We start from the raw sequence: 24818 nt of genomic DNA, 5'->3' as shown, positions 1-24818 counted from the left end.
GTAGAAAGAGAATGAAGACATTAATCTCAGGAAAATCTTGGATACTGTATCTAAGGAAACTCCTTGTCCACTCCTCTGCAATGGGAAGTGACTGATGCTTTACATAGTTCAGAAATCAAGCATGGAAATGGAGTTACAGAAGTATTTTGCCAGATGGCAGTCAGAGACAGGTTCTTGATTCCAACACTTCAGCTGCTGTTGGTTATTATTGTTGGCACCAAACCTCAACCCTAGGAGCAGATATGCATTTCTATATCCTTACGTCCCTGCAAGCTTACTGACTGCAGATGCTACACTCAACTAATAAAATCCAAACTGTGCAACTCCCCCAAGTTCTTAAAAAGAGTGTAAATGAAATCTTACTAAGAAAAATTTCCTTCTTATTTTTAATCTGTAAAATAAGACAGTAAAGAAAGGAAATGGTTAAAAACAGAAGGAAGAATTCTGTCTGCTCTGTAATCTGCCCATAACACAATCTCAGCACTGCAGCAAATTCCATCTGCCTCAAACCCAGCATCTCATAGTAGAAAATTATCTTGAAAGTACCTGAAGCAATGGCCAAGGTTCTAAACAGCAAATAAATCAAGCTGAAGTCTGCTAAGACTGCTGAAATAACGCTGAAGCAGATACAGGACACCTTTATGCACATGGATGAGCTTTGCAATTAAGTATACCATGAGCAAAACATCAGATGTCACTAAAATATGTGTATGTGCATTTCCACAGGCGTGTCTCAGAAGTAATTACAGTGAGATCAGAGGTTTCTCAGCCAAGTCACAATTCTCACATATGGCCGTTTTCATTGCATCCCCAAACTTCTCAGTTCAGAAGGAAAAGGAAGAAACATGAAGTTTACTGTCTTCTTTTTCACACTCAGGCCCACAATCTCCAAATAGTTACCTGTATCTGCAGCCTCTATCTACACTGCATTAAAGACGTAAACTACATACTAGTTTTCCGGTTAATAGACAAGAATATTAACAAAGAACAGAAACTTCTGACCTAGAATTACTCTAGAACAGGGGAGAATACAATTATTTAAGTCCCAGATCCCTGTTCTTCAGAAGAAAGTAGGCAATAAAATTAAATTCACAGGTAATGAAAAAATCACAAGCACAGGAGATCCTTTAGGATCCTTTGGATCCTTTATGTCTCTCCTTTAGGCAGGAGAGACGTAAGGAAAAAAAAGCAATAACCTAGTGACTGTTTTACTGCAGAATCTAAACAACAACAGTAACAAAACTCTGTGAGAGGTTTATGCTCTTAAACCTCATTCTCAAACACAAAGTAGTTTTTCAGTAGAGATTAAAATGTATCCATGTGCTGTATGGGATCATGTGCCAGAGTATCTGCCTTACTCAGCTGTACCTCCACAGAAGTATCAACAACCTGTAACTAGTTACAGGAATCCACAGATTTCCATTTTCCTCCCAATAATTTTAGTATTTATTTGCATGATTCATCATGGAAACAAGGAAAATCTTGCACTACCATCAGTCAGCAGAGGTATAATCCTTTTAAGCATGAAGTTTATTATTCAGGTCTTTGCAGCCATTCATCAGGAAGATGATGATGGAAGATGCACTGTGTTACTTTACTGTACACAGTTTATGTGTTTTGCAACAAAATATGATGAAGCAATTATAATGTCCTGCGAGCCCTGCTAAAGCCTATAGCAGGGCTGGGAGGACATTGTAATATATATATATATGCCAATATTTTATATATATTAAAAACCCCAAAGTAACTTCTAGTTTACAGGACCTGTTTTCTATGAAACTTAAAGTTAAAATTCACTCTGGCAAAAACCTGCATCTCTCAAGCTTTTGCTCACAGAGGAAATGAGGCCTATAAATACAAACTAAGATCTAACTTGATGTCAAAGTCCCTTATGCAACCATGGAAATTCACCACATCTTGGCAATGATGCACATTAAGATATAAATTGAAACGATGCTGCAACCCCCAAGACCAGTAAGAGGCAGAATGACAGAGTGCAGAACTACAGCAGGAGTGAAGACTAAACAAGGTGTACCTAAGAAATGCTTCATGTAGGTTTGCTCGAGACAGAGGAAAGAAACCATTTGCCTTAATCATTGTTTCCCCTACTTCTCACGAACATTAAAACTAATTTTACTTAACCTTTAAATAGGATGTAGCAAACTTCCTTTATAGGCACACGGGGGATTTTAGAACTGTAGTTTATTCCCTTCCCTGATGCATGTGCTGCTGGCCTCTGCTGTGAAAGGTCTTGTACCATGTAGTTCAAGAACTCCTGTCCTACAGTGTGTTCCAGAAGGAAGGCTTTCATAAATCCAGCTCAGTCCCACTGGCAGCGAGCAAAAGCAGACACAGAAACAATACTGGAAAGCAGAGTCAGCCAGCAAACGATATTTCCAGAAAACAATCACTAACAACCTCTTTTGAAACTGAACCAAGTATTTCAGCATGAACAGAAAGCAAAAACACGTTCATGAGTTACGACCGACAGAAGAAAAATACAGTTCCTGATTGTTTTCAGAATAAATATTTCTCTACCTGGACTGGAGAAAGAACAAACAAAAAGTGCATTAATTCAGTCTACAGCACTATTAACTTAAAACTACAGCAGATAAATAAAGCAGAAATGAGAGCCTCAGGTTTGATGTACAAATTTCACAGCCTTTCACCTTCAGCAAACACAAGCCTAAACTTCTAGCACCATCCTCAGACTGCACTTAGCAAATAGAAGAGCCTCAAAACTGCTTTTCTGAAGAAAGAGAACACCACAAAAAGACACCTGAACTTATTTTCTGCTTTTCTTAGTAGGCACATCAAAGCAAATGGGGTTTGACACATGCAAATGAATTAACTTGGTTCTAAATACCAAAGCAATTGCTTCTTCCTGAAAAACTCATCCTATTTGTACCTGTGAAATACGCAACCTCAGTTCTCATGTTGTACTGTTAATTTTACCTACACTACTCAAACACTTAGACATCACAGTGGCAGTTATTTTTTACATACTTCTGACAACCTTCACAACTCCACTTATCCATGCATACAATAAGCAGTCTAATAATATACTAAAACTGGCTACTGATGACTATTTGCAAGCTGAAAAAAGAGATACCAAGAACAAAGCCACATTCTACAGTAGTATGTCTCTTTTCTTGTAAAACACAACCAAAAGAATTTCTGTCCTTAAGAACACCTAAAAAATTTTCCCATTTTCTCTGTTCACAGTTTTTTCACCTCCCTAAACAGAAGGAAGGAGGTTAACAGGAAGATCCCTGCATGGGAGAATTCAGAGTGCACAGTGACTGCTTATCTAAGGTGTAATGTTTCCATGAATCACTGAGATTGCAGCCAATAACCAAAGAGCACATAGTGTCAAAACCAAATACTGAAAGGCTCAAGGTGACTCACTTTGTTCAAGGATTGTAGTCAGGCTCGGCACTAAATTCATAAAGAAGCTTATCTTTAAGACCTGCAAAGCTCTGTGACATTCAGTGTCAAATCAGGGAACAGCATAACTTTATTTTATGGTTGCTGACGATCAGGTGGCAGCAGCGCTGATGTTCTTCCTCCCTCATCAAGAGGAACAACATACCCATAGCCAGCATTTATAAACCACTTTGGAAGTAAACACGTGAAGAAAACTTCAGGAGTGAGTTTGAAACTGATTATGGATACTCTGAAATACTTGCAAGCTTTATGAAGATGACTTTATACACAAGTCTCTTCAATTTCTTAGATTGTATTAAAGATACAGTGTGTCATACAAACACTGCAGGACAGTCACAAGGCCATCATTAGACCAGCAATACAAACAGCTCCCATGCAGAGCAAGAAGTGCTGCAGACTACAGCATTTCACATTTCCACATTTTCTTTGGGAGTAACAGGATGGAAGGGCAAATCTAGTTGACCATGTTCATGTCCGTCTCTTGAGGTCTCAAATGATGCATCACAACTTTGGGAGCTTATTAGGTACACTGCCATATAAGCATTCTCAAGGAACGCACCACTATGGAGACTATTCTGGACTGTTAAGTGCTTGTAGCTGCTGGTATTTGCAGTATGTAGAAAGACAAGTGTGAGATTACAGACTTTCAGTGGGTTTCACAGATCACCAAGCTCATTGTTCAAGAGAATCTCAATTTATTTTTAGATGATCCTATGATATGAAGTGGCAATCTTCTGCAACAGCAATAAAACACCAGTGAACATTCTTGCCAGATGAAGCAAAAATAAGATCTTGAGACCCTTAACAGAACTAGCTTCAAGTCCTGTGTAAAAGAGAACAGCCGCTATAATGGTACATCTCGTCCAGGACTCAAAGGAATGCAAGAAAAACAAAGCACCTGAGAGGTAAAAGCAAGATGAGCAAAAGCATCAAGAAACATTCAGTAAAGTCTCTGTTATAACTGCTGCTAAGGAAAAGAGGAACACTCAGTCCAACAGGCAGAACATGTGATTTCTCATCATCTTTAAAGACATTTTCAAGACATAGATGTGACCATAGACATCAGTCACATGGTGATGTTATGGTGGAGTATCTCTTTCTGTCTCCCACAAACAACATCTTAACTTGACTTACTCCAGCAAAGATCTGGTTTTCAACACATTAAAATGATGGAATTTGGAGTGAGCACCCTACTTGTGTCACTTAGCTTAAAGATTGCTGGAATACAAATTGGGATGAAAGATTTTCTTTTAGTAGCAAAAAAAAAATAAAAGACGAGGAAATAAAAAAAGAGTGACAAGGGTCTCTTTTCAGAACAGCACTTTCAGAAGTGAGATATCAATGCCCTTCCAATTCACACGAGCCTACCACACAGGCTTGTATTCTCAGCTTCTGCCAAGTTGTTAGTTATAACTATGCTTCCACATTTCTTAAAGAGAACATTTCACATTGGGGAAAACTTTAATATATGATTTAATTAACAGCTATGGTCAAATCGAGCGTATGTTAATATTACTTTCTATCTGAAAGCTGTGAGGAAATCACAGTTCCAAGTTCTTGACACTCAGTCTCTTTCATCCTAAGCACTTCATGAAGGATTCTGCAAAGTGGGAAAAACCCCACAGGTAGTGATGGAGAGAGCTCTTACTCAGAACCTAATTACCACCTCTGACTTCAGCCATAGTAATGCAGAAATCATTGGCAAAATTGATTCCTAAATAAGTTCTTCCTTTTGTCAAGTTTTCCACAATAAAGAAGTCCCTCTTTAAGCTCTCTATGGTTAGTTTGATTTAGAAGAACAGGGAACAAACTCAGGTTATTGATTCTTACCTTCAGTCCTGTTTTTTCATCATCACTACCATTATTTGTAGATGGTGTTTCATCCCCTTGCCTGGAAACCAAGACAAAATCTTCACTGTTAAGAGTGGATACCGAGTCTGAGGAGACACTGATTTTTCCAACAGAAGCCTTGTCATCCATGACTTAAAAAGGAAGTTCGATTCATGAATGAGAATAAATATGTTATAAACTCCTGAAAAACAAAAATCATAAAAATACTTATATAAAACTTCATGCTAAAATGCTCAAACGTTTCTTTTCAGAAGCCTGCTGACTAGTTATAAAAGGAACACATCTGACAGCACCACCGAGTTACAACTCTTCTGTCAGCGTACACGCATTGTCCTGCTTTGATTTTGCTAAGAAGCACGCTACTGTCAGAGCACTGGTTTCCACAGCTCACAAAAGGGAAGTTAATAAATCTCTTTGCAGTATTTCATGGTTATGCCAGGCACCATTTTCTACACATAGCACAAAACAGGCCCTTGGAACACACACTATGCCAGCTGACAAAGGACTCGTATTAAAGACAGAACTATGAAGTCTATTTACTCTCTTCAGATAACGTCTGCCTTCACCTATGCTAATGCTAAACTTACTTTCGTAGCTATCAGAGCTTGCTGTATGCTGCAGTCACCCTCTTTTCCCCCAAAACAAGAGTTAGATTCTTAATATTTTGTGGTAAGGATGCTCTAAAACAAGGAGACACCTATGCTGAATCTTCTGTACTATAAGGAACAATAAAAGACTTCCAAGAAGCAGGAAGAACAGCGTTAGCTGGATCAGTACAGAGAAACAGAGCCAACAGAGGGTTTTAAAAAGCTGGAGCTGGCACTGAGAGGCATTTGAAGGAAGGAACAAAAGGTGAAGTTCAGCTGCACACCTTGAACTCTACAGCACAAATTCTCAGAACCCATGGCTCAAAACAGACTGCGTGATAAAAATAGGTGATTAAATTTCCCAGAAACCCAAACATACCCTTATCACAATGGCTCCGATCTTTACATGCTTTCAGGCATGATCAAACCCAAAGTGCTTTTTCAGCCTCAAGTTCTGTCTTCCATTGGTGGAGGCATGTCCCCAACCTGGCTTCCAACAGAGCAGCCAAACAACAGAGGAACCTGGCATAGCCACAAGCATGGCTCATCGCATTCCTCACTGAACCAAGAACAATGCACTCAAAATAGCAAAGCCTGCTTTTATTTCCATCAATACCCTTCTCTGCACAGCCACCAACATGACATGAAATCTGCCAGGAGGACAACAATTCATTTTCCCTCTGGGTTATTTTTAACCTGATTACTTTACCAATCAAGTCGCTCCGTGGTCCTGAAGCATGTTTCACTGAACGATTGAAGCAGTGTGCAAGAGGAAGGAGGATGTGGTTTGTTTGTGGATGTCAACATAGCTGTGATTATTTGGTATCATTTTCAAAAGTATGTGAGCTATTCAGGTATCCTTTGCAAAAAACATTTTATGATCCACTGACTTTCAATGAGAATTTACTGGCTGAGAAACTTAGATATTTTGAAAGGTTTTACTCACTGTATGTGCCTATCAGGTATCACTTGTGTGTATCTTAGAGGTAGGGCAGAGTTGCCGTTTTTAAAGATGCTTTTGTTTATAGAACTCATACTAAAACATTTCTACATAAGTTCCCTAGTGCACCATCTATATAATACACAGATCACCTGAAAATAACTACATCAAATCTACTGAAACACAGATGAAAAATAAGCTTCAAACACTTAACAGCCCTTCGGCTTTACTGTTTTCATTCAAACAGTACAAACTCATCTGCCACACGAAGGCTGGGTAGGAGAGTGGGCTTTGATCACAAGCAGCTGTAAAGATCATCTAGGCAAGGATCAATTTAGCTACTTATTTTGGCATAGCGCATCTGTCTCAAAATGCTAATTTCACCTATTGCCAAAGTCTATCAATCTGACACCTTTCACCAACATTAAGTTCAAATAAAGAAGCAGTATGACATGGTTTGCATACTCTTTTTCAATAGCGTAGTTTAAACAGATGCCACACTTGATTCCAGAGCACAGCCTAACCCCTGCAGTAGTTTCACAATACAGAATTGCAACAGCAGAAGGTCCCAACTTTGCCAACCTTACATTGAGCAAAAATCTCACTGATGTTACACAAGACAAGACAGCACAGGAAAGGGACAATGTAGTAGACTACTGTAAGAAGCTTTTGTTTATTAGTGATATATCAGCAAGCAAGGCTCAATTACCCAACCACTGGAATCAGCCACTGAGGTTCATGGGATTAATGCTCAAATAGTTGAGATGCAAAAGCAGCCTTAAAATACCAAAAATGCCGAAGCACTGCCTGAAGTTAACCAAAATTCCCATCCCTATACTTTGCTTTGCATGCATTTTATTTCCTGTGTTCTTTGCTGTCGCTTTGTTCCATGCAGCTTTCTACAGGATCACTTTATTTGGATCAGAAAACTCACAACGGAAGAATCAACCAGAGAAGGCTTATGAGCTTGTTAAAATATGGGCCAGCCTGGAAGGACACACATCAAAGACCAGCAGAGCAATTAAGCACACAGGCTTATGACCTCCCTGGAATCAAAAAGCAAGAACAGCAGCAGTGACAGTGCTCTTTAGTAATACCTCCAACTTGTTTAAGAGTTGAAGCTTTCTGTTCTCACGGTTCAGAGAGGTAGGAGAGAAGACCCCATCCAAGTGCAGATCTCAGGTTTTAATGGTTCTCAGAAGCCACAAACATCCCTTACAAGGAAAGAGACTTTGGTTTGTTTCAACATAAATAAAATATAGCTTTTGAATTCAACGTAGTTTAGTTCCTGACACAAACGTAGCTCTTTGCCTGCAGGTGTCTTTACACCTTGAAGGGAGACAGAGCGTCTAGGGAAAGCGCATACTAAGTGGCAAAGTTTTAACCACTTATTTCTTTGCTCACCTGTGTCATTAAATGAGTGACCTGGCCTCTCCCCATACAAAAGACCATTAGAAAAAGCTGAAAAATGAGATTAAAATTCTAAGTCTCCATGCAATTCACCTTCACTGCTGTTGATTCACGATGTTACAATGCGAAGCCAAGAAACAAACTAGCTTTGTAAAAGATGTTTTTGTTTAATCTTTAAAGCAAGCATCAACCCACCTTACTCTCTCTGTCCAAGATAATATGCAAAGGAACAGCAAAGACACTATTCACCATGTTAAAATCTCACGCAACTGGAAAACAAAACCTATCAAAGTTCAAGATTAGTTCCTTAGATTTACAGAATATTTATCTTACTTTCCTATCCTCTCCCAAGTATTTGGCATCTGACCTGCAACCTGTGATAGAAATTTTCCTTGCAAGTGCTGCCGGAATGAATTTAAAAGAGCTTAAAGCAAACAGTAGGAAAAAGAAAAACAGAAAAACATCCATTTTATATTATTGTAAGAGACTGAGGCTTGAATGCCACCTTGAGACACGAAGAAGTGAAGCAAGGCACTTGTATCTATGGCGGCTCTCACTCCATCTCCAAAGGGCACCCATTTTCCAGTGTTTAGAATATCCACAGCCACACACAAAAAAAGCCAGAGGGTGAGCTGAAATAGCAGTGTTTCAGCTGTGAACTTCTTGGACTGTTTAAAACAGCAGCTACCTTTAAGTCAACAGCAAATGCAGCACCCTTTGTCTGAATCGAGAGAGGAATACAACACAGAATATACTTCAGTTTTGGGTTTTCAGGGCAGAAAAGAGAATGAAAACAGGTATGCAAACTAGAGAGAAGAGATTTCCCCCCCCCAATCATATCTTTCTCAGCAGTTCTCCAGCTGCAGTATACACTATACCTGATGAAGAATGCACCAGATACAGCAGAACAATACATCAATATTAACTAAATTACTGAGGAATAGCAGTAATAGAAGCTACCTTGAACAGCAAAGTCAAAAAGCTTGGCACACAACATAACTCATATCCTCTAGCCCCTAAAACACAAATACACTAAATATATTGTTATGGAAAACAAGGAAGTGTTACACAGCACTGAGGTGACTGATTCAATGCAAACTGATTCACTGAAAAGAATGTATGTTCTGTTTCTACTCCCCTGGCTTTATGCAGAGCTTAACAATAATATCCAGTACAGTCCAATTTACACACATAAAGTTCTACTTTCCTACTTCTCATCATTAGCATCTTAGTGTGGGTGAAGAATGGAATTTGTAGCCAAGTTCAGAAGCTTTACAATGCACTTTGCAAAGCTGTGGTATGACAAATAAGCCTGCATGCTTTAGGACTCTTAGGTCTTTAGTCTTTGACATCTGGATTTTTTTACCTTGACAATTCACATAGTGCAAGCTGATTGTTTTACAGATACAGCCAGAGTCCTGAAAAAAATCCTGAAAAATGCTACACCATCATTCCAAGTGGTGGTGCCAGGTGCTTCCATCTGAGCAGCATGAGAAATGTCAGAGCAAAAGTGATGTCACACTGAGACACATGGGAAAGGAGCTGTGGTTTCACACTTTCTGAACACATACACATCACCTGTACTTTACTGCAGCTTTGGGGGGATATGGACAAACCATACAAGAAAGATCAATCACTAATAACCCTTTTATTCTCACATATCACATGATCAGTCTGAGCAACCATGTTTGATCTTTACCCACCTTCCCTGTGCAACACAAGGTCTTAAATGCAACGGGAAGTATTCTGCTAACGGGAAGTATTCAAAAGGAAGTGAGAAAGCCAGTGGAATACTGCACACGAAAATAAAGATTCGGATGACTAAAGAGAGTAATGAATTAAAAATAGGAACTACAATACTAACTTTCCTGTTCATTTTAAAACACACTGGCAGCCACGCATGTTCCCACTAACCTCAAAAACCATCCAGACAAAGAGATAGCATTATTTACAGATAATGCTGCCTCAAATTTCAATCCCTTTCTCTTCTCAGGAGGAGTGAAGTGCCGACCTCAGGAAGCTGAGTGAATCACTAGACACTTGCATGCAAAATCAGGCATCAGGCAAAACACCAGAGTTAAGCTAATGCAATCTTTGTTAACCACCCTTAACAATTCATGGTTATTGCCAACGTAACTTTGCTTTTAATCTCCATTTCAACTCTCTGCTCAAAGGACAAAACTCCGGTTTTTAGGCTCTTGGAATAAGCAAATTCCCCAACCCCAGAAACACACAGCAGGTCCTGGGAAACCATGCCTTATAAAAGAAATGCTGACACTGCCTGAGCCAGTCCGTCACTGGAATGTCACTGGAATGAATTAGCTATGAACGGATGGTCTATCCACGCTCAGCGCCTGCTGCTCCATCAGGCACATCTCTGAGCTGTCTGCGCAGGGGAACTGGGACACACAGGGTACAACACAGGCTGGAGGCTGGGATAAAGGCAGTGAGCGCAGCCAGAGGCTGAACAAACTCCTACCACGATGCTCTATATACTTCTGGAGTTCCTCCCTCATTAGGATTCAAAGAGAAACAGTGTTTTGCTCACCAGAGCGCTTTCAAACTACACTGTGAAAGAACTACAAAAGGAGAGTTGCATTGGGTGCATGCTACTAAAAGCTGCCTGCACTGGGATTAGGAGAACAGAAGGAAATCCACTGCCAAGCTCCATTTGTTAATTTGTTTACTCTGTACACAAAAATAAGTTTGTTCAGGCCCTTGACCTTTTAATGGTAAGTACATGCCTTTAAAAAGAATACAGTGTTTCTGTAATTTAATCAGCAATGAGGCAGTCTACACAGTTACACTTTTTCTAATAAACCTGTCCAAAACCTCAAGAAATCTCATCAAGTTTGGCTTTAACACAACCTGCAAGTAGAACAAAACGGGGGATATGCAGCACGCTATAGCTGTATAACAGTACAGGTAAGTACAACTTCATCTCCAACTTGTATTTAATAAATAAATATGGTCTTTTCTCTCTCTCCAAACCTAAGTATTTTTTCTCCTTCTCCTCCTGTCCCACGACATGCCTTGAACAGACAAAACTACACAGGCAAAAGGTCTATTTCTACCAGCTCGACTTTGACTTATTTTTTCCTGATGGGTGATTTTCAGCCAACTTAACACAGCCTGTTTGTTTATACTGAATTTTCACCCCTGACACAATCAGCCCTTAAAAATTATCTTCTAAGGCCGTTTCAAGCGAAGCAAACGTCTCCTTGACAACAGGAAGGAAAAAAAAAAAAACCAGAGAGGAACACCGAGTTTGGGGACACACACCAAATAAAGACCGCTGGAAGCAATGAAATGCCACATTTTAGGATCCACCTGGAAGCAACAGGCATCAACCAACGTAGCCGGGCCACAGGTAGGGAAGCAGGTGCCCAGCCAGTAAAACCAGCGGCGGTCTCGAAGGAGCCCAGCGCAGCCCGGGACCGGACGGTCCCACTGCGCGAGTGAATTCCGGCGGTTCAGGTACGCGCCCAGAGGGGTCCCGGTAGCACTGGTGGCTTCACGGTGGGGAGGGGCTTGGGATCAAGGTGAGTCACCCTTGTCCACCCATACGGAGCCAAGGGAGCTGGAAGAGATGGGCTGGGCCCGGAGCTCCCCATCTGCCCGGGACCCGGCCCGGGGAGCCGGCAGAGCCCGGCCCTGTGCGGGCCGGGGCGGAATCACGGCCGCGCTCCCACTGCCACCCGCGCCGATGCCGCGGCCCCGGCGGGCGGAGAGGACAGGGAGCGAAACGGAGACACGACCCGGGGAGGCAAGGGAAGGGCACGCCGGTAACGAGGTGCAGGAGAGCCCCCACCTCCCGCACGCCGCTCGCCGGCCAGGGGCAGGGAGCGGCGGTGAAGCCCCGGAACGGCGGAGGGACAGCGCCCGCACGCACCTCGCAGGGACCGCAGGGCAGCAGCGGGGAGGGGCGGCCCGAGGGCGGAGGGACCGGGCGGATGAGACCCCGCCAGCAGCACAAGCCCCACCTACCCCGGCTGCCGCCGCCGCCTCCCGGTGCCGGGCCTGGGCCGCCGCCGCCACTGCCGCCCACCACGTGACCGGGCGGAGGGGGCGGTGCCCCGCCGGGCGCTTCCGGGTGCGGGGCGGAGGGCGCCCGAGCGCTTCCGGCGGCCGAACAATGCGGTTCCGAGTCGCCGTCCTGGGCTGCGGTGGCGGCGCTTGTAGGTCCCGGCGGGCTGGCGGGACGCGGGCGGCTGCCCCCGAGCGGGCCCCGGAGCGGGCCGTGGCTCCCGCTGCTCCCGCCGCCGCCGCGGGCCGGGTTCGCAGAGCTGCCCGGCCCGGCCGAGGGCGCGGCGGGACGAGGGGCCGCCCGGGGGGCGCGGCTGGCGGCTGGGCCCGACCCAGCGCTGGGGCAGCGCGGCCGCAGGCCCGGACGGCGGCTCACGGCGGCTCTCCTCCCCTCTCTAGGTCCGTAGCCGGAGGCCGCGGCGTGCGCTGCGGTGGGAGCGGCCGCGGGTGCCAGCGGGGGGACGCGGCCCGGCGCTGCAGGTACCTGCTTCTTTCTCTCTCCTTCCCAAGGGGCCGGGGCTGCTTCGCCTTTGGGCGCGGTTTTGAGCACGGTTTCGAGGAGGGCTTAGGGTCATTTGATCGCTTTTTCCTCCTGGAGATCAGTAGGAGTGGGAACTGAACTTCAGTCGGGAGGCTGGTGGCTCTACTTCATGTAGGCTCAGCAGAACTGATTGTACTGCAGGACCGTGCTGCCCCTGCTTCGAACTCTCTGGGGTCCCTTGGTTCTGAAGGATCCTGGAATCCCGTTGCAATTTTATCATGCTGTACACTGGAAGATACGCTTGATAGGCTTGAGTAGTGAGGAGGTCACATCTCTGACTGATGTCTGATCAGCAATCTGCAACAATCCTCCTTGTCAACAGATAGTCCTAAAAGTATTCCTCTGTGAACCTGTGTCATGTGAATTCATATGTTTTCCTGTTGTATACATGGAGCTGACATCTCAGGCCCCAATACAGCAGCATCTCCTTTCATCTATAAACTTCAAAGCTTCTGCTCAGGCTTTGTGTGGTGTTTGTAAGAGGTTTGAGGTGTCAGTTTTGCTTTGCTTTGTTACTTTTATCTCACCAAATCTTGCATCATTTAGTGTCTGTGATTTCTCCACTTCCTGCAATCCCAGCTCTCTGGCAGGATTGCGTGAGCAGTGTTTCATTGAGAATCAGTGTAGCCTCATAAAAACTCTTAAAAGAACTGTTAAAAGTCAAAAGATTAATACTTTTTTGATGGGAATGCTACCGTTCTTCATTGCAAGTACTGTCAAACAGAGCAAACTTCCTAGAGGAATGATCTGCCAAAGAAGACAAGAAACAAGACTTCCTACATTGTCTTAGTATACAGAACAGGGATTCTAGAAGCACAATTCATGTTAAGAGGGGTGTTTGTATGTCTGGCAAGTGCAAAGTTCTATCTCGCCTTGAATCTATTTGAATCAATAAAAGCTCTTTAGGCATTAAAGGAAATCAGAAACCAAAACCTAAAGGAATTTTGTTATCTAGTTAAGACAAAATCTGAGGAGTTTTAATGTGGAAGTAAAGCTTAACAAGAGCTAAGGCTGCTAAAACTACTGCCATGGCTTCCCTTTAAATTCCAAACAAATAGCGTGGTAAACATCCTAACTCTTTAGGATACAGCTTCAGGAGAATTCCTGCCATAGCACCTCTACTTTATAGCCGAGTGGCATTAAATGAAAAAAAGGTGAAAGCTATTGTAAGGCGACGTGTAAACTTGATTGTCTTTTTCTTCTTTTAACTTGTCACATGCTTTAGTGTTTATTTAGGATGTAATATCTGATGAAACACACACTTTATATTATTGCTTTAGACCTTTCTAAGTTGCATTTTAGAAAAGTAAAGAAGTTCTCACTTGGTGGTTTTTTTTCTTGCTGCTTTTCCTCAGGTGTGCCAAAATGTCAGAAAGATCAGATATTCTTCACTTCAAGTTTGACAACTACGGGGATTCAATGCTACAGAAAATGAACAAACTGAGGGAAGAAAACAAATTTTGTGATGTCGTGGTTCATATAGATGATGTTGAAGTTCATGGGCATAAAATTGTATTTGCTGCTGGCTCTCCCTTTTTACGAGATCAGTTCTTACTGAATGACTCCAGAGAAGTAAAAATCTCTATACTGCAGAGTTCGGAAGTGGGGCGGCAGCTGCTCCTATCCTGTTACAGTGGCACTCTGGAGTTTCCCGAAATGGAGCTGGTAAACTACTTGACGGCTGCAAGCTTCCTGCAGATGAGCCACATTGTTGAACGATGTACGCAGGCCCTCTGGAAGTTTATAAAACCGAAGCAGCCGTTGGAGAGTAAAGAGTGCGAACAGCAAAGCGACTCCTCTGAGCTGAAGGAACATCAAGGAGATGATGACTCCCTGCAGCAAGATTCACCTTGTATCCAACCTTCAGAAGACAGTATGGATATGGAGGATAGCGATATTCAGATCATCAAGGTGGAGTCCATTGGGGAGGTAACAGAAGTCAGAAATAAGAAGGATCAGAACCAGTTTATTTCTTCTGAACAAACTGCGCTGCATTCCTCGGAGCCTCAACACTTTCTTATCAACTCCACTGTTGAAAACAGGGCAAGTGAAATAGAGCAAAACCACCTCCACAACTATGCCCTTTCCTATGCTGGCAGTGATAACATCATTCTGGCCTCTAAAGATATGTTTGGGCCCAACAACCGAGGTATAGACAAAGGTCTCCAGTGGCACCATCAGTGTCCAAAGTGCACAAGAGTATTTCGGCATCTGGAAAACTACGCTAATCATTTAAAGATGCATAAACTATTTATGTGTCTGCTCTGCGGCAAGACATTCACTCAGAAGGGCAATCTCCACCGGCACATGAGAGTGCACGCAGGCATCAAACCCTTCCAATGTAAGATCTGTGGGAAAACGTTCTCTCAGAAATGTTCCTTACAGGACCATCTCAACTTGCACAGTGGGGACAAGCCCCACAAGTGTAACTACTGTGACATGGTGTTTGCGCATAAACCCGTTCTGAGGAAACACCTTAAACAGCTACACGGTAAAAATAGCTTTGACAATGCCAATGAAAGAAACGTTCAAGACATAACAGTGGACTTCGATACATTCACATGTAGCGCTGCTACAGACAGTAAGGTCTGTCAGCAAGCTGATGCAAGCCAGGTACTGGATGCAGGGAAGCTGCCTCAGGCTGTGCTTGGTTTAAGAAATGATAGTACCTGTGTCAACTGAGCAGTTAAAACCAGTCCTTTGCAGAGATCATGACTGAGGAGCAAACAGCTGGTTTGGGCTCTTACCTAAGCTAGTGGTATGCCCTGAAACGCAATGAATGGATGGATGGATGGAAGGATGATGGCAGGTTGGATTGCAAAACCTGGCAGGTCTCCAGCCACCATTCTTAGTCTTACTTGATATTTTCTGTGAATAGCAATCTTCCTTCAGGTTTCTGTCTGTGTCTCTACTGTGGATTACGGGGTTAATTGTTTAATTTCTCACTGATTAGGAGACTCAAGACTAACACATTTTGAAAGACTGTTGCTGTGGGCTGCCAGTAAACCATCTGCTGTACAGTTAGAGGACTTTGTGTCCGGGCAGATGGAGGAGAGAGCAAAGAGGACAAGTCTCTGAGATAACCCAATTATTATTATTTTTGATCACTGGATAACTGAAAGCACTCCATATAGTTAAATTTAAAATTACCTCTCTCTGGTCTTACCTCCAGACCCCTACAGTTGAAATGAAGTATTTTTGTGTCACTCTTTTGCCCTGTCTGAACTATTTCAAGGAAATTCTGCTGCCAGTCAATGCTATTGTAAAAGCTCTCAGGGTTTTTAACCTCAACATGCATTATGAAAAGATAAAACCCTAAATGATTTGGCAGGGTTAGCTGGTCATTGGATAGAACTGTTCAAAATGAGAAGAAATGGCAGCTCTGGAATGTGAGGGGCTGGTGTTTGGAGTGCGAGTGTGACCTATGTCTTACACTCTCATACCTGGGATTTTTAAAGGATACTTACCAGTGTGTGTACTGACTGAGACAAGCTAAACACTTCAAACTAAAAATGATCACTCATCTTCCATAAATTTTTGCATCACATAAACCACAACAGCTGTTAATTTTAGAGCAAAGCTGGAGTGGAGAAATACTGCTTTTTAACACTGTGAAAAGAAACTGTTTTCAAAGCTGCAAATATATAAGAACTCCATGCCTTGCTTTTTTAGTTCTTGTATATCTCTCCTTGATAGCTAATAAGGGCCATATGTCAGTTAACTTGGAAAAAAGGAACAAAAATACCTGCCATAGGAATGTTAACAACAAAGTTATTTTTTTCTAAGTGCCCTGCATAGTTCATGGCCACTAATGTTTTACAGAGCATAAAATGAGGTATAGGTAACACAATTTCCATAGCTTAATATAGCAGCTATAGCTGTACTCAGCAATACCTCTTGTATACCGCCTTAAACATCAAATGTAGCGGGAATGGCATGTTAATTGGGATTCTGGGATTATACCATATTACTTCTCAAAAGTGCCATGGAATTATCCGCATCCCAATCAGGCTGAAAGTAATTTACGAGGGACACCATTCCCAGTAGAACAGCACTCTATTACACTGAAGTGTAGCATAAACTAATAATGAACTGGCTGATCCTCTGTAGAGACTTGCTGTTTGTATTTGGAGTATTTTTTTCCAATGCAGCTCTTTTCTACAAGGTTTGCATGAGGCTGAGATTATGCTTCCTACCTAAAAGTAGTACTGTTTGTGTGTTTGAATGACAGGTTGGGGGTGAAAGGCTGCTATTGTATGGTTAAAAATGCTAAACAGGTATGACCAAAGGTGTGTTAGAGCAAAAAATGGTTTGTATGTAATTATCAAAAGCTGGACTTGATCTTCAGATCCATGTGTGTAAAAGCCAGGATTCCCTTACACAGGCATTACACTGATGGACGTTAATGTTGCAGAACGTTTTCAGAAACCCACATAGGTTCAAGTAGAAAAGCGAGGTGATTCTGTGAATCAGGTTTTGCAGTTGTGTTCTTAAACTACTGTACTTGACTGTTACATGAACTGTTCCATGGACAGCTGTGAAGTAAGCAATGGAAATGGAGTCAGGGCATTACATCTTTCAAGTTGTAGCAAATATGTTTAGTCCTAAAATCTATTTGGAACTTTTAAAAGGTTTAGGTTCCTGGGGCAGAAGGTTTGCATAGGAAGAGAAACTGGTTTTCCTCTTAAAGCCACCTGCTTTCAGAATTGTTTTGAGCTAAAACTGAAGGTGATGGCTGCAGGTGACACTTGCATTTTGTGTTCAGGCAGAATCTTCTGTGTTGTTCAAACATTTTGATAATACATTACTCACTATATGGAAATATGCTATAGCACAAACATCAGAATGAAGATAGACATGGAGAATAAGAGCTTGCAGAGCCAGGTCAACATGCTGTAAGGGATGAGTAAACAATCTAACCAGATATGAATATGGATGTGGTAAAGAAAATGGTCTTCTGCTAGAGAAAGGAGTAAAACTGTACAAATGCTAGAAAAAGTGACAGCAAAATGGATGGTATTGAAAGCTTTGTCTGGGAAGTTTGTTGGGGTTTTTTGTGGAATTACGAAGCTGTAATCCTACTGTAGGGAGAATACAGCTTGTTGAAGCTGATATGAAGAGACAAGGGGGTTTCCCTAAGTAACAAAAAAATGATTTGGTCAAGATACATAAGTTTTCAGTCCACCCTGTGCTGTGGCAGTGTCAACATCTGAGAAGGCTGGGACTGCATTCACTGAAAAGGCTGCTTTGGGGTCCTTTGGTGAGACCATGGCAGAAGTAAATAGGAAAAAGCAGAAATGCAGAAGACTGCTTCTCCGGTGAAAATGGACACATCTGTTGGATGAACAGTGACTTCTTACTAATGTCTGTGCTTTTGGCCTGGCCAAAGGGTGCAGGCTTATAAACCTCAAAAAGGTTTATGCAGGAGATGGTTGCGTGACTCCAGAAACACTGGAGATCTAAGAGGGCAATACACTGATGACATGGTGCAGAGCATGCTGGTGGCAGAGTTCATGTAAAACTTGCCCCTATAAGGAACAGACAAGTGAAGAGTATAGGAGAGGTATTAGAGCAGAAAAATCTGGCTAATGCTTCTCTGACTTGCAGATGAAAATGGAGTGAGAATTATTTTAAATTAAATACACAGAGGCAGCTTGTTTTCTATAGAATAAGATGAACTTAATGGTCCATGTATGTAAAATGTTGTCTTCATTGCAATGTTCCAGTTAGTGAAAGACTAGATCCATTGGTTGTTGCTACTGATACTGCATATTCAGATGAGGACTATGGCAGTTATCATAATCTGTGTGTTAATGTGTAGAATACTATTTGCTGGTAAGTGGATAGTCTCACAAGTTAATGTGCTGTACAACTTCCTGCATATTCTAAAAATAACTGAAGTCTATTGCAAAAATATTTTAATAACTCCTTGAATATATTAGGTTTTGGGTTTCTTTTTATGTTGGCATTTAATTTATTTATTTTATATAGAAGAAGAAAACCTTAGAACTGTTAGGTTTACCAGTGGTTTAGGCTCACCACTTCTCCAAGTGGTGGTAGCTTGTGTAGCATGTGTTCCTGCAGCTTCTGGTGCAGCTGCACAGCCTCCTGTATAGATCAGGGATGAGTATTTATTTTTCTTTTAGAAGACACGTTTTGCAAATTAGTAACTGATAAAATTGAAGTGTCGGTCTTTTTCTAACCTAGCTTTTTGGCAAAACTTAGCTGCCCGCTGGACTTTTGATGGAATAACTTCATTGTGTGGGGCTGATTTTGGTTCTGGAGTCATTGGGAGGAGTAAAGGCAAGGAGGGAGAATCGAGATGTGATACAAACTAAAACTGTTGAGAGAACTGTAAAGTCACGTCTAATCTTGATTTTTAAAGACAAAGGGGGGAACGCGGGTTGCCCTCCTGATGTGGTAAGGGTTGAGAAGGTAGAATGGACGTTTTTCCTTGGAGATTGTATAATTGAAGGACTGAGCATTAGCTACCTCTGCAGTGACTGGGCAAAAGTCTCATTCTACTTGTTGTTACCAAAGCAGGCGGTCGGTGGCTGTCGGTAGCTTCCTCCCTGCTCGGGGGCCGAGGCAAAGCCTGCTGCTCTGCCCGGCGCTGCGCCTTTCCCTCGGCCTGTTCTCGCTGATGGCGCCTGCCCCGGGGCGGGACGGAGCCCCTGGTCCGCTGCTGTCCGAGATGCCTTACAGGGGCGGCGGCCCGCGGCGCCCCGGGCCCGTACGTTGCTACCTCTACCGGACGTTTGGCGAGGCGCGCCCCGGTGTCGGCGCGGTGTCCCCCGGCGGCAGCCGCTGTAGCAGTGCCAACTCTCATAATAAACGTGCTGCTAACTCTGTCTCCCGCCGCCTCTTATTGCTCTACGCGGTAACGGTACCGGGCAGGGGCGGAACAGGAAGAAGGGGCGGGCGGACCGGAGCGCGCTGGAGCCGCTGCCGGAAGGGGCGGGTGGAAGAAGCGCTTCCGGCGTGCTGCGGCACCGGCGGCGGAACACGCACCGGCTCGGAAAGCGGCCGGGCCGCGGCCGGTGAGCGAGAGGGAAGGAGGGTGGGCGGCTCCGCGGAGCCCGTCAGCCGCCGCGGAGGGGAGCGGGGCCGCGGCTGGGTCCTGCTGGCGGGGGTGGCCTGGGCTCGGCGAGATTCTCCGGTGGTTCCCTCTCAGGAGCAGCGCCATGGCAGCGGACTCGGAGGTGCTGCACTTCCAGTTCGAGCAGCAAGGGGATGCCGTCCTGCAGAAGATGAACCTCCTGCGGCAGCAGAACCTCTTCTGCGACGTCTCCATTTACATCAACGACACGGAGTTCCAGGGGCACAAGGTGATCTTCGCCGCCTGCTCCACCTTCATGCGGGATCAGTTCCTGCTCAATCAGTCCAGGCAGGTGCGGATCACCATCCTGCAGAGCGCCGAGGTGGGCAGAAAGCTCCTGCTTTCTTGTTACACCGGCGCTTTGGAAGTCAAAAAGAAGGAGCTGCTGAAATACCTCACTGCTGCCAGCTACCTCCAGATGGTTCACATTGTGGAGAAGTGTACTGAAGCTTTGTCGAAATACTTGGAGGTTGATGCTTCCATGGAGAACCAGGCTGCGGAAAGGTGTCATTCCTCAGATGCTGAACTGAGAAACGGGGATGAGGGTTTAGATAAAGACTGTGAAATAATTGAGATCTCTGAAGACAGCCCAGTGAATGTTGAGTACCCTGTGAAGCAGGAGAATGGGGACACCTTGCAGCCCATAGTGCAGAGCATGGTCTCGGAAAGGAAGGACCCCAAACCCTCGGAAATATCAACAGTTGAGATTGGATACAAGGATGAAGAAATCTGTATCTTCAGAATGGATTCTGTGAGCGTTGCAAATGTAGATAATGATAATTTTCCTCAGCCTTGCACTTCCTCTAAAACAAATTTGTATTTTCCAGAAACCCAGCACTGCTTGATAAATTCTACAGTTGAAAGCAGAAATACAGAAATGCCAGGAAATCACTTTCAGGCTTTAGTCAGTGACAATCCAGAAGGAACTTATGGTGGGACAGATGGCTTCCAGAGCGTGGATGATTCCAGCAATTCATGGCGGCACCAGTGTCCAAAGTGTCCTAGGGGATTTCTGCACCTTGAGAACTATCTCAGACATCTAAAAATGCACAAACTCTTCTTGTGTTTGCAGTGTGGCAAAACATTTACACAGAAAAAGAACCTGAACAGACACATCAGGGGGCACATGGGCATCCGCCCCTTCCAGTGCATGGTGTGCTTGAAGACCTTCACAGCCAAAAGTACACTCCAGGATCACCTGAACATACACAGTGGGGACAGGCCCTACAAGTGTCACTGCTGCGACATGGACTTCAAACACAAGTCTGCTCTTAAAAAGCATTTAACTTCTGTTCATGGAAGGAGTAACAGTGAAAAACCAAACCTGGACACTATTACAGTTAAAATAGACTATGATTAATAGATGGGTGGGATTGACCACAAAAAGCTCCTGCCTAGTGAAATTCTAGGTGAAATTCTAGATACAGATCCCTGGAGAGAAGCACAAACACAAGTGGTGGTCAAAAACATGCCTTGCAAGCAGCAAATTTGCCTGCTGCTTTGAGGTTCCTATTGCTGTAAGTGTGAAAAAGGTGTTTACTAGCCAAAAGCAAACTGCAAACTAGGGGAAATTATTTCATGCTTCTCTTCTATTATTCTAGTTGCATTCTGATTTCCTCCCCCAGTTATTCTTTGCACTCCCCTGTTTCAAGGGCAAGTGCTGACAATTTTCAAGCTATTACCAATATTGCAGTAATCTGAAGCCTGAGTGATGTTTGTGACCCATAATGGCTAAGGAAAGGGGATGTTTGTATTTATTCGGAGTTAGTTGTTCCCACCCAGCTCATGTTATCATTTACAGTGAAATCATCTCCTTCCTTGCCCAGACTTTGCGAGATCCTTCAACAGAAAGAAGGCACGTTTTCATACTCAAGTCTGTGATAATTAAGAAAGAACACACAGCAAACAAGATAATCAAGCTTTCAAATCGCCTCTTGAAAATATTGAATGGGTAAAAGAGAAACAGTGTTGCCTTGCAGTTCATTTTCAACTGAAGAAGGATTTGCTTTCAGTTTTATGAATGAGTTCTGAATTTTTCTAAACAACTTCCGACTTTTTTTTCCTGTCATACTCATTTTGCATCTGTATTTGACTAATTCTTATTAAGTTATTCCTGTTTGTTGAGTTGTAACATTTGCCTTCATTTTTTTACAAGATACATACACTCATATGTAAAGTGAAGCAGTGTGCTGATACGTAATAGCAATTTCTACATTACTTTTGAAAAACAATCCTGTATATCTCATTAGGAATGGCTTAGACATAGAGGTCTTCTCATACCCTTAACTCTGTGATACAGTAAAATGGTAACAGTGTGTGTTTGGGTAGATGTGTTCGTACTTTGTTAAAGGTTATTGCAGTTTTATCACCAGCATCCAAAGCCAGATAATGCAGAATTCTTCATCCTGTACCTGTCTTTGACTGGTATATGTTTCTTCCACTTAATGTGATATGAGTAAAGAAACAATTCAGTTAATATGAGATAATGGTACTTACGTTAGATGCTCTCCAACTAAGAAGCGGTAGTTTGTAATCCTGCCTGTATCACGAGAGTACCTGTTCCTTCAAGTGTTCCTTCCAGTTTCAGAAGGGTGCTTGTGAAGTTCTTGCTCTGAATACAGAAGTCATAACCCAGCTGTTTGTAAAATCCAAGACAATAGTTTTTAATGTCAGTTAACAGGTTTTGGTTACTTTCTTCCCCTGTGTCTGCGAGTGCACCAATTGTTTTGGGGTTTATCAGTTACGTGAGGGGTTCAGTGTGTACCTGTTACGTGTGACAGGCACACTCAGCTGTGCCCTCACTACTACTGTCTTTATCTCTTGGAAATTCCAGCTGAAGAGTCTTAAAAATGTGTTTCATGAGGGTTTTTTTAAGCTCTTCATCTGGTATTATTAACACTTAAAGTACATATTAGTTGGGTTGCAGCAGTATTTGCAGGCCCCAGTTCATAGCAGGCCTTGCTGTGGTAAGCAGCATGTGTCTTCCTCAAAAACCAGGTTGTCTGAACAGGCAAGTCCTGTGTTTTGCTCCAAAAATCCACAAAAATGTCTGACTACATAGATAAAATCACCTGTTGCATCCAGTACTTTAAGCAGAAGGCCCAACCTTTCACAATCTCTGCTATTATTTCATATTAAAAATTGATAATTTACTTCAGTGATTTTCAACTATAGGAATTATCATGACAATTAAAAGGTTTGGGAGTCATTTACAGTGCGACCGCCTAACATTTTGCAATCAAAAATGCATTTTAGCACTGTCTTCTGTTTGCATTTATGAGTCTGTCACTGCTTACAGCCTTTTGACCCTGTGGTTAGTATTTCCTTGCTTTTCACAGAATACCATTAATTTTTGGTTCCTAATTGCATAGAAATTAAGTCTTAATTTTCAAAAGCATCCTAAGACCTGCACTTGCCGTTACTGTATTTACAGATGTTAACTTGGCTATAGGTACAAGTTTGTATGTAGCTTTTCATTTGTGTCTGCAGATTTAGTTACTTAAACTCCTTCATCCTTGGAAGAGGTCATAAAACAAGGAAAAAGTTAACTTCCCTTCCCCCATCCTTTTTACATTGGACTTCTATTACAGTATCACAGTATGCTAGAGATTGGAAGGGACCTCAAAAGATCATCTAGTCCAATCCCCCTGCCAGAGCAGGAACACCTAGATGAGGTTACACAGGAATGTGTCCAGGCGGGTTTTGAATGTCTCCAGAGAAGGAGACTCCACAACCTCCCTGGGCAGCCTGTTCCAGTGTTCCGTCACCCTCACTGAGAAGAAGTTTCTTCTCAAGTTTAAGTGGAACCTCTTGTGTTCCAGTTTGTACCCATTACCCCTTGTCCTATCATAGTTTGCCACTGAGAAGAGCCTGGCTCCATCCTCGTGACACTCCCCCTTCATATATATATTTTACTGTAGTTCAGTAAATAAATGTATTGTACATTCATGGGACAGATTTGGTTCAACTGTGCTGAAATTTGTTCTGTTAATACTTATTTTTGGCATGTGTATGATTATCATTCAGAAGATCATGCCTTGTTTTTTGTTTGACTGGTTTTGATGGGTGCATACATAGGTATTTCCCTGTGTGTCCAAGGAGGAAACAGGCTGATCTTTTGAAGTGCATCTTACATGGGAGCAGGAACATGCATTGTTTTGGTCTGCTGCTGTATTGCATGTAAACACGGGAGGGTTGTGATGTGCGACGGGCCAACAGCATGTTCTGTTCAGTGGCTCAAGTGTCTTGGTGAGCTTTGTGAACAAAACGTGAGTTTGTGCACGTTCCCGTTAAAGGTGTTTCCTCTCCTTGTCCATACATGTAACCACTCATCCTGTCATGGTACAATAAATGAAATACAAACAAGATGCCGTCTCAGAAATACATATGCTGTCTTCTAATCGCAGCTAAATAATTACCTGCGTACCTTGGTGTTTAGAATTTTGTTTGCTGTGGCGAGTTGTAAACAAAATACGTTGTTCAAGTCACAGTCATTTAGTAACATGGTTTTCTGTCCTTCAGAAGAGTCAGGCTGACCTATTTCTTCTTATAGAACGCTTGCTCCTCAGCAGTCACAACTCTGCACCGCCTCGGCTCAGGTTAACGACCCTGGTTTGATCTTTGTGAGTGAGCAGAGGAGCGAGGTGCCTGTTCCTGTGGTGAAGCACCAACCCCGAGCTTTCCCTCATGCTGGTCCTGAGGTGGCCTAACCCCCTGGGGGGCATCAGGGCAGCCGACTTGCGCCAGAGACGTCCCCCAAGTCCCTCATCTCTCTTAGCGCTAATAATAATGAAATTATTAATTAGAATATAAGATAAATGACCGACACCGTCAGTGAAAACCGAGCTCTTCAGCGCTGAGGCGACACTCGGATGAGGCGCGCCACAAGGGGGCGATGACGGCTGCGCTTCCTGCCGC

At 43.2% G+C, this 24818-nt stretch overlaps 3 protein-coding genes across 8 annotated transcripts in view; 2 read left to right on the top strand and 1 right to left on the bottom strand.

The window, feature by feature from the left end:
• The window catches only part of RABGAP1 (RAB GTPase activating protein 1), a 69192-nt gene extending 56905 nt beyond the window's left edge, over nt 1–12287 (bottom strand). Inside the window, exons 1-3 of one of the 5 annotated variants that reach the window (XM_080630682.1) lie at nt 12223–12287; nt 7923–8039; nt 5278–5479 (exon numbers count right to left, since the gene is read on the bottom strand). In XM_080630682.1, the coding sequence (XP_080486808.1) occupies nt 5278–5427 (150 nt within the window). In that variant the 5' untranslated portion in view covers nt 5428–5479; nt 7923–8039; nt 12223–12287. Of the gene's footprint in view, nt 1–5277; nt 5480–7922; nt 8040–11517 lie in introns of all 5 variants that reach the window. The other 4 variants (XM_080630683.1, XM_080630684.1, XM_080630680.1 and 1 more) reach the window with 4 other exon arrangements.
• Nucleotides 12288–12324: 37 nt separating this feature from the next.
• Nucleotides 12325–19623, top strand: ZBTB26 (zinc finger and BTB domain containing 26). 2 transcript variants are annotated; one of them, XM_080630421.1, is made up of 3 exons: nt 12325–12413; nt 12661–12741; nt 14158–19623. In XM_080630421.1, exon 3 carries the CDS (start codon nt 14168–14170, stop codon nt 15482–15484), a length of 1317 nt encoding a protein of 438 aa, XP_080486547.1. In that variant the 5' UTR covers nt 12325–12413; nt 12661–12741; nt 14158–14167; the 3' UTR covers nt 15485–19623. The 2 variants fall into 2 exon arrangements, with proteins under 2 accessions (XP_080486547.1, XP_080486546.1); XM_080630420.1 differs by having other exon boundaries at nt 12355–12741.
• A 178-nt stretch (nt 19624–19801) lies between these two features.
• On the top strand, nt 19802–24228 carry ZBTB6 (zinc finger and BTB domain containing 6). The gene has a single exon (XM_080630724.1). The coding sequence runs from the start codon at nt 19987–19989 to the stop codon at nt 21259–21261; it is 1275 nt and encodes a 424-aa protein (XP_080486850.1). The 5' UTR covers nt 19802–19986; the 3' UTR covers nt 21262–24228.
• The last annotated feature ends 590 nt before the right edge of the window (nt 24229–24818 follow it).

This window comes from Psittacula echo (assembly GCF_963264785.1).
Source record: "Psittacula echo genome assembly, chromosome: 16".
Lineage (NCBI taxonomy): Eukaryota > Metazoa > Chordata > Aves > Psittaciformes > Psittacidae > Psittacula > Psittacula echo.
The sequence above is the reverse complement of the archived record's forward strand: the minus strand, read 5'-3'. Positions and strand labels throughout refer to the sequence as shown.

Excerpts from the sequence above, each read along its gene's own strand:
- ZBTB26 (XM_080630420.1), top strand. The coding sequence starts at position 12,371 with ATGCGGTTCCGAGTCGCCGTCCTGGGCTGCGGTGGCGGCGCTTGTAGG. Across the intron at positions 12,742-14,157 it reads GACGCGGCCCGGCGCTGCAG|GTGTGCCAAAATGTCAGAAA; the intron begins GTACCTGCTTCT and ends GCTTTTCCTCAG.
- ZBTB6 (XM_080630724.1), top strand. The coding sequence starts at position 19,987 with ATGGCAGCGGACTCGGAGGTGCTGCACTTCCAGTTCGAGCAGCAAGGG.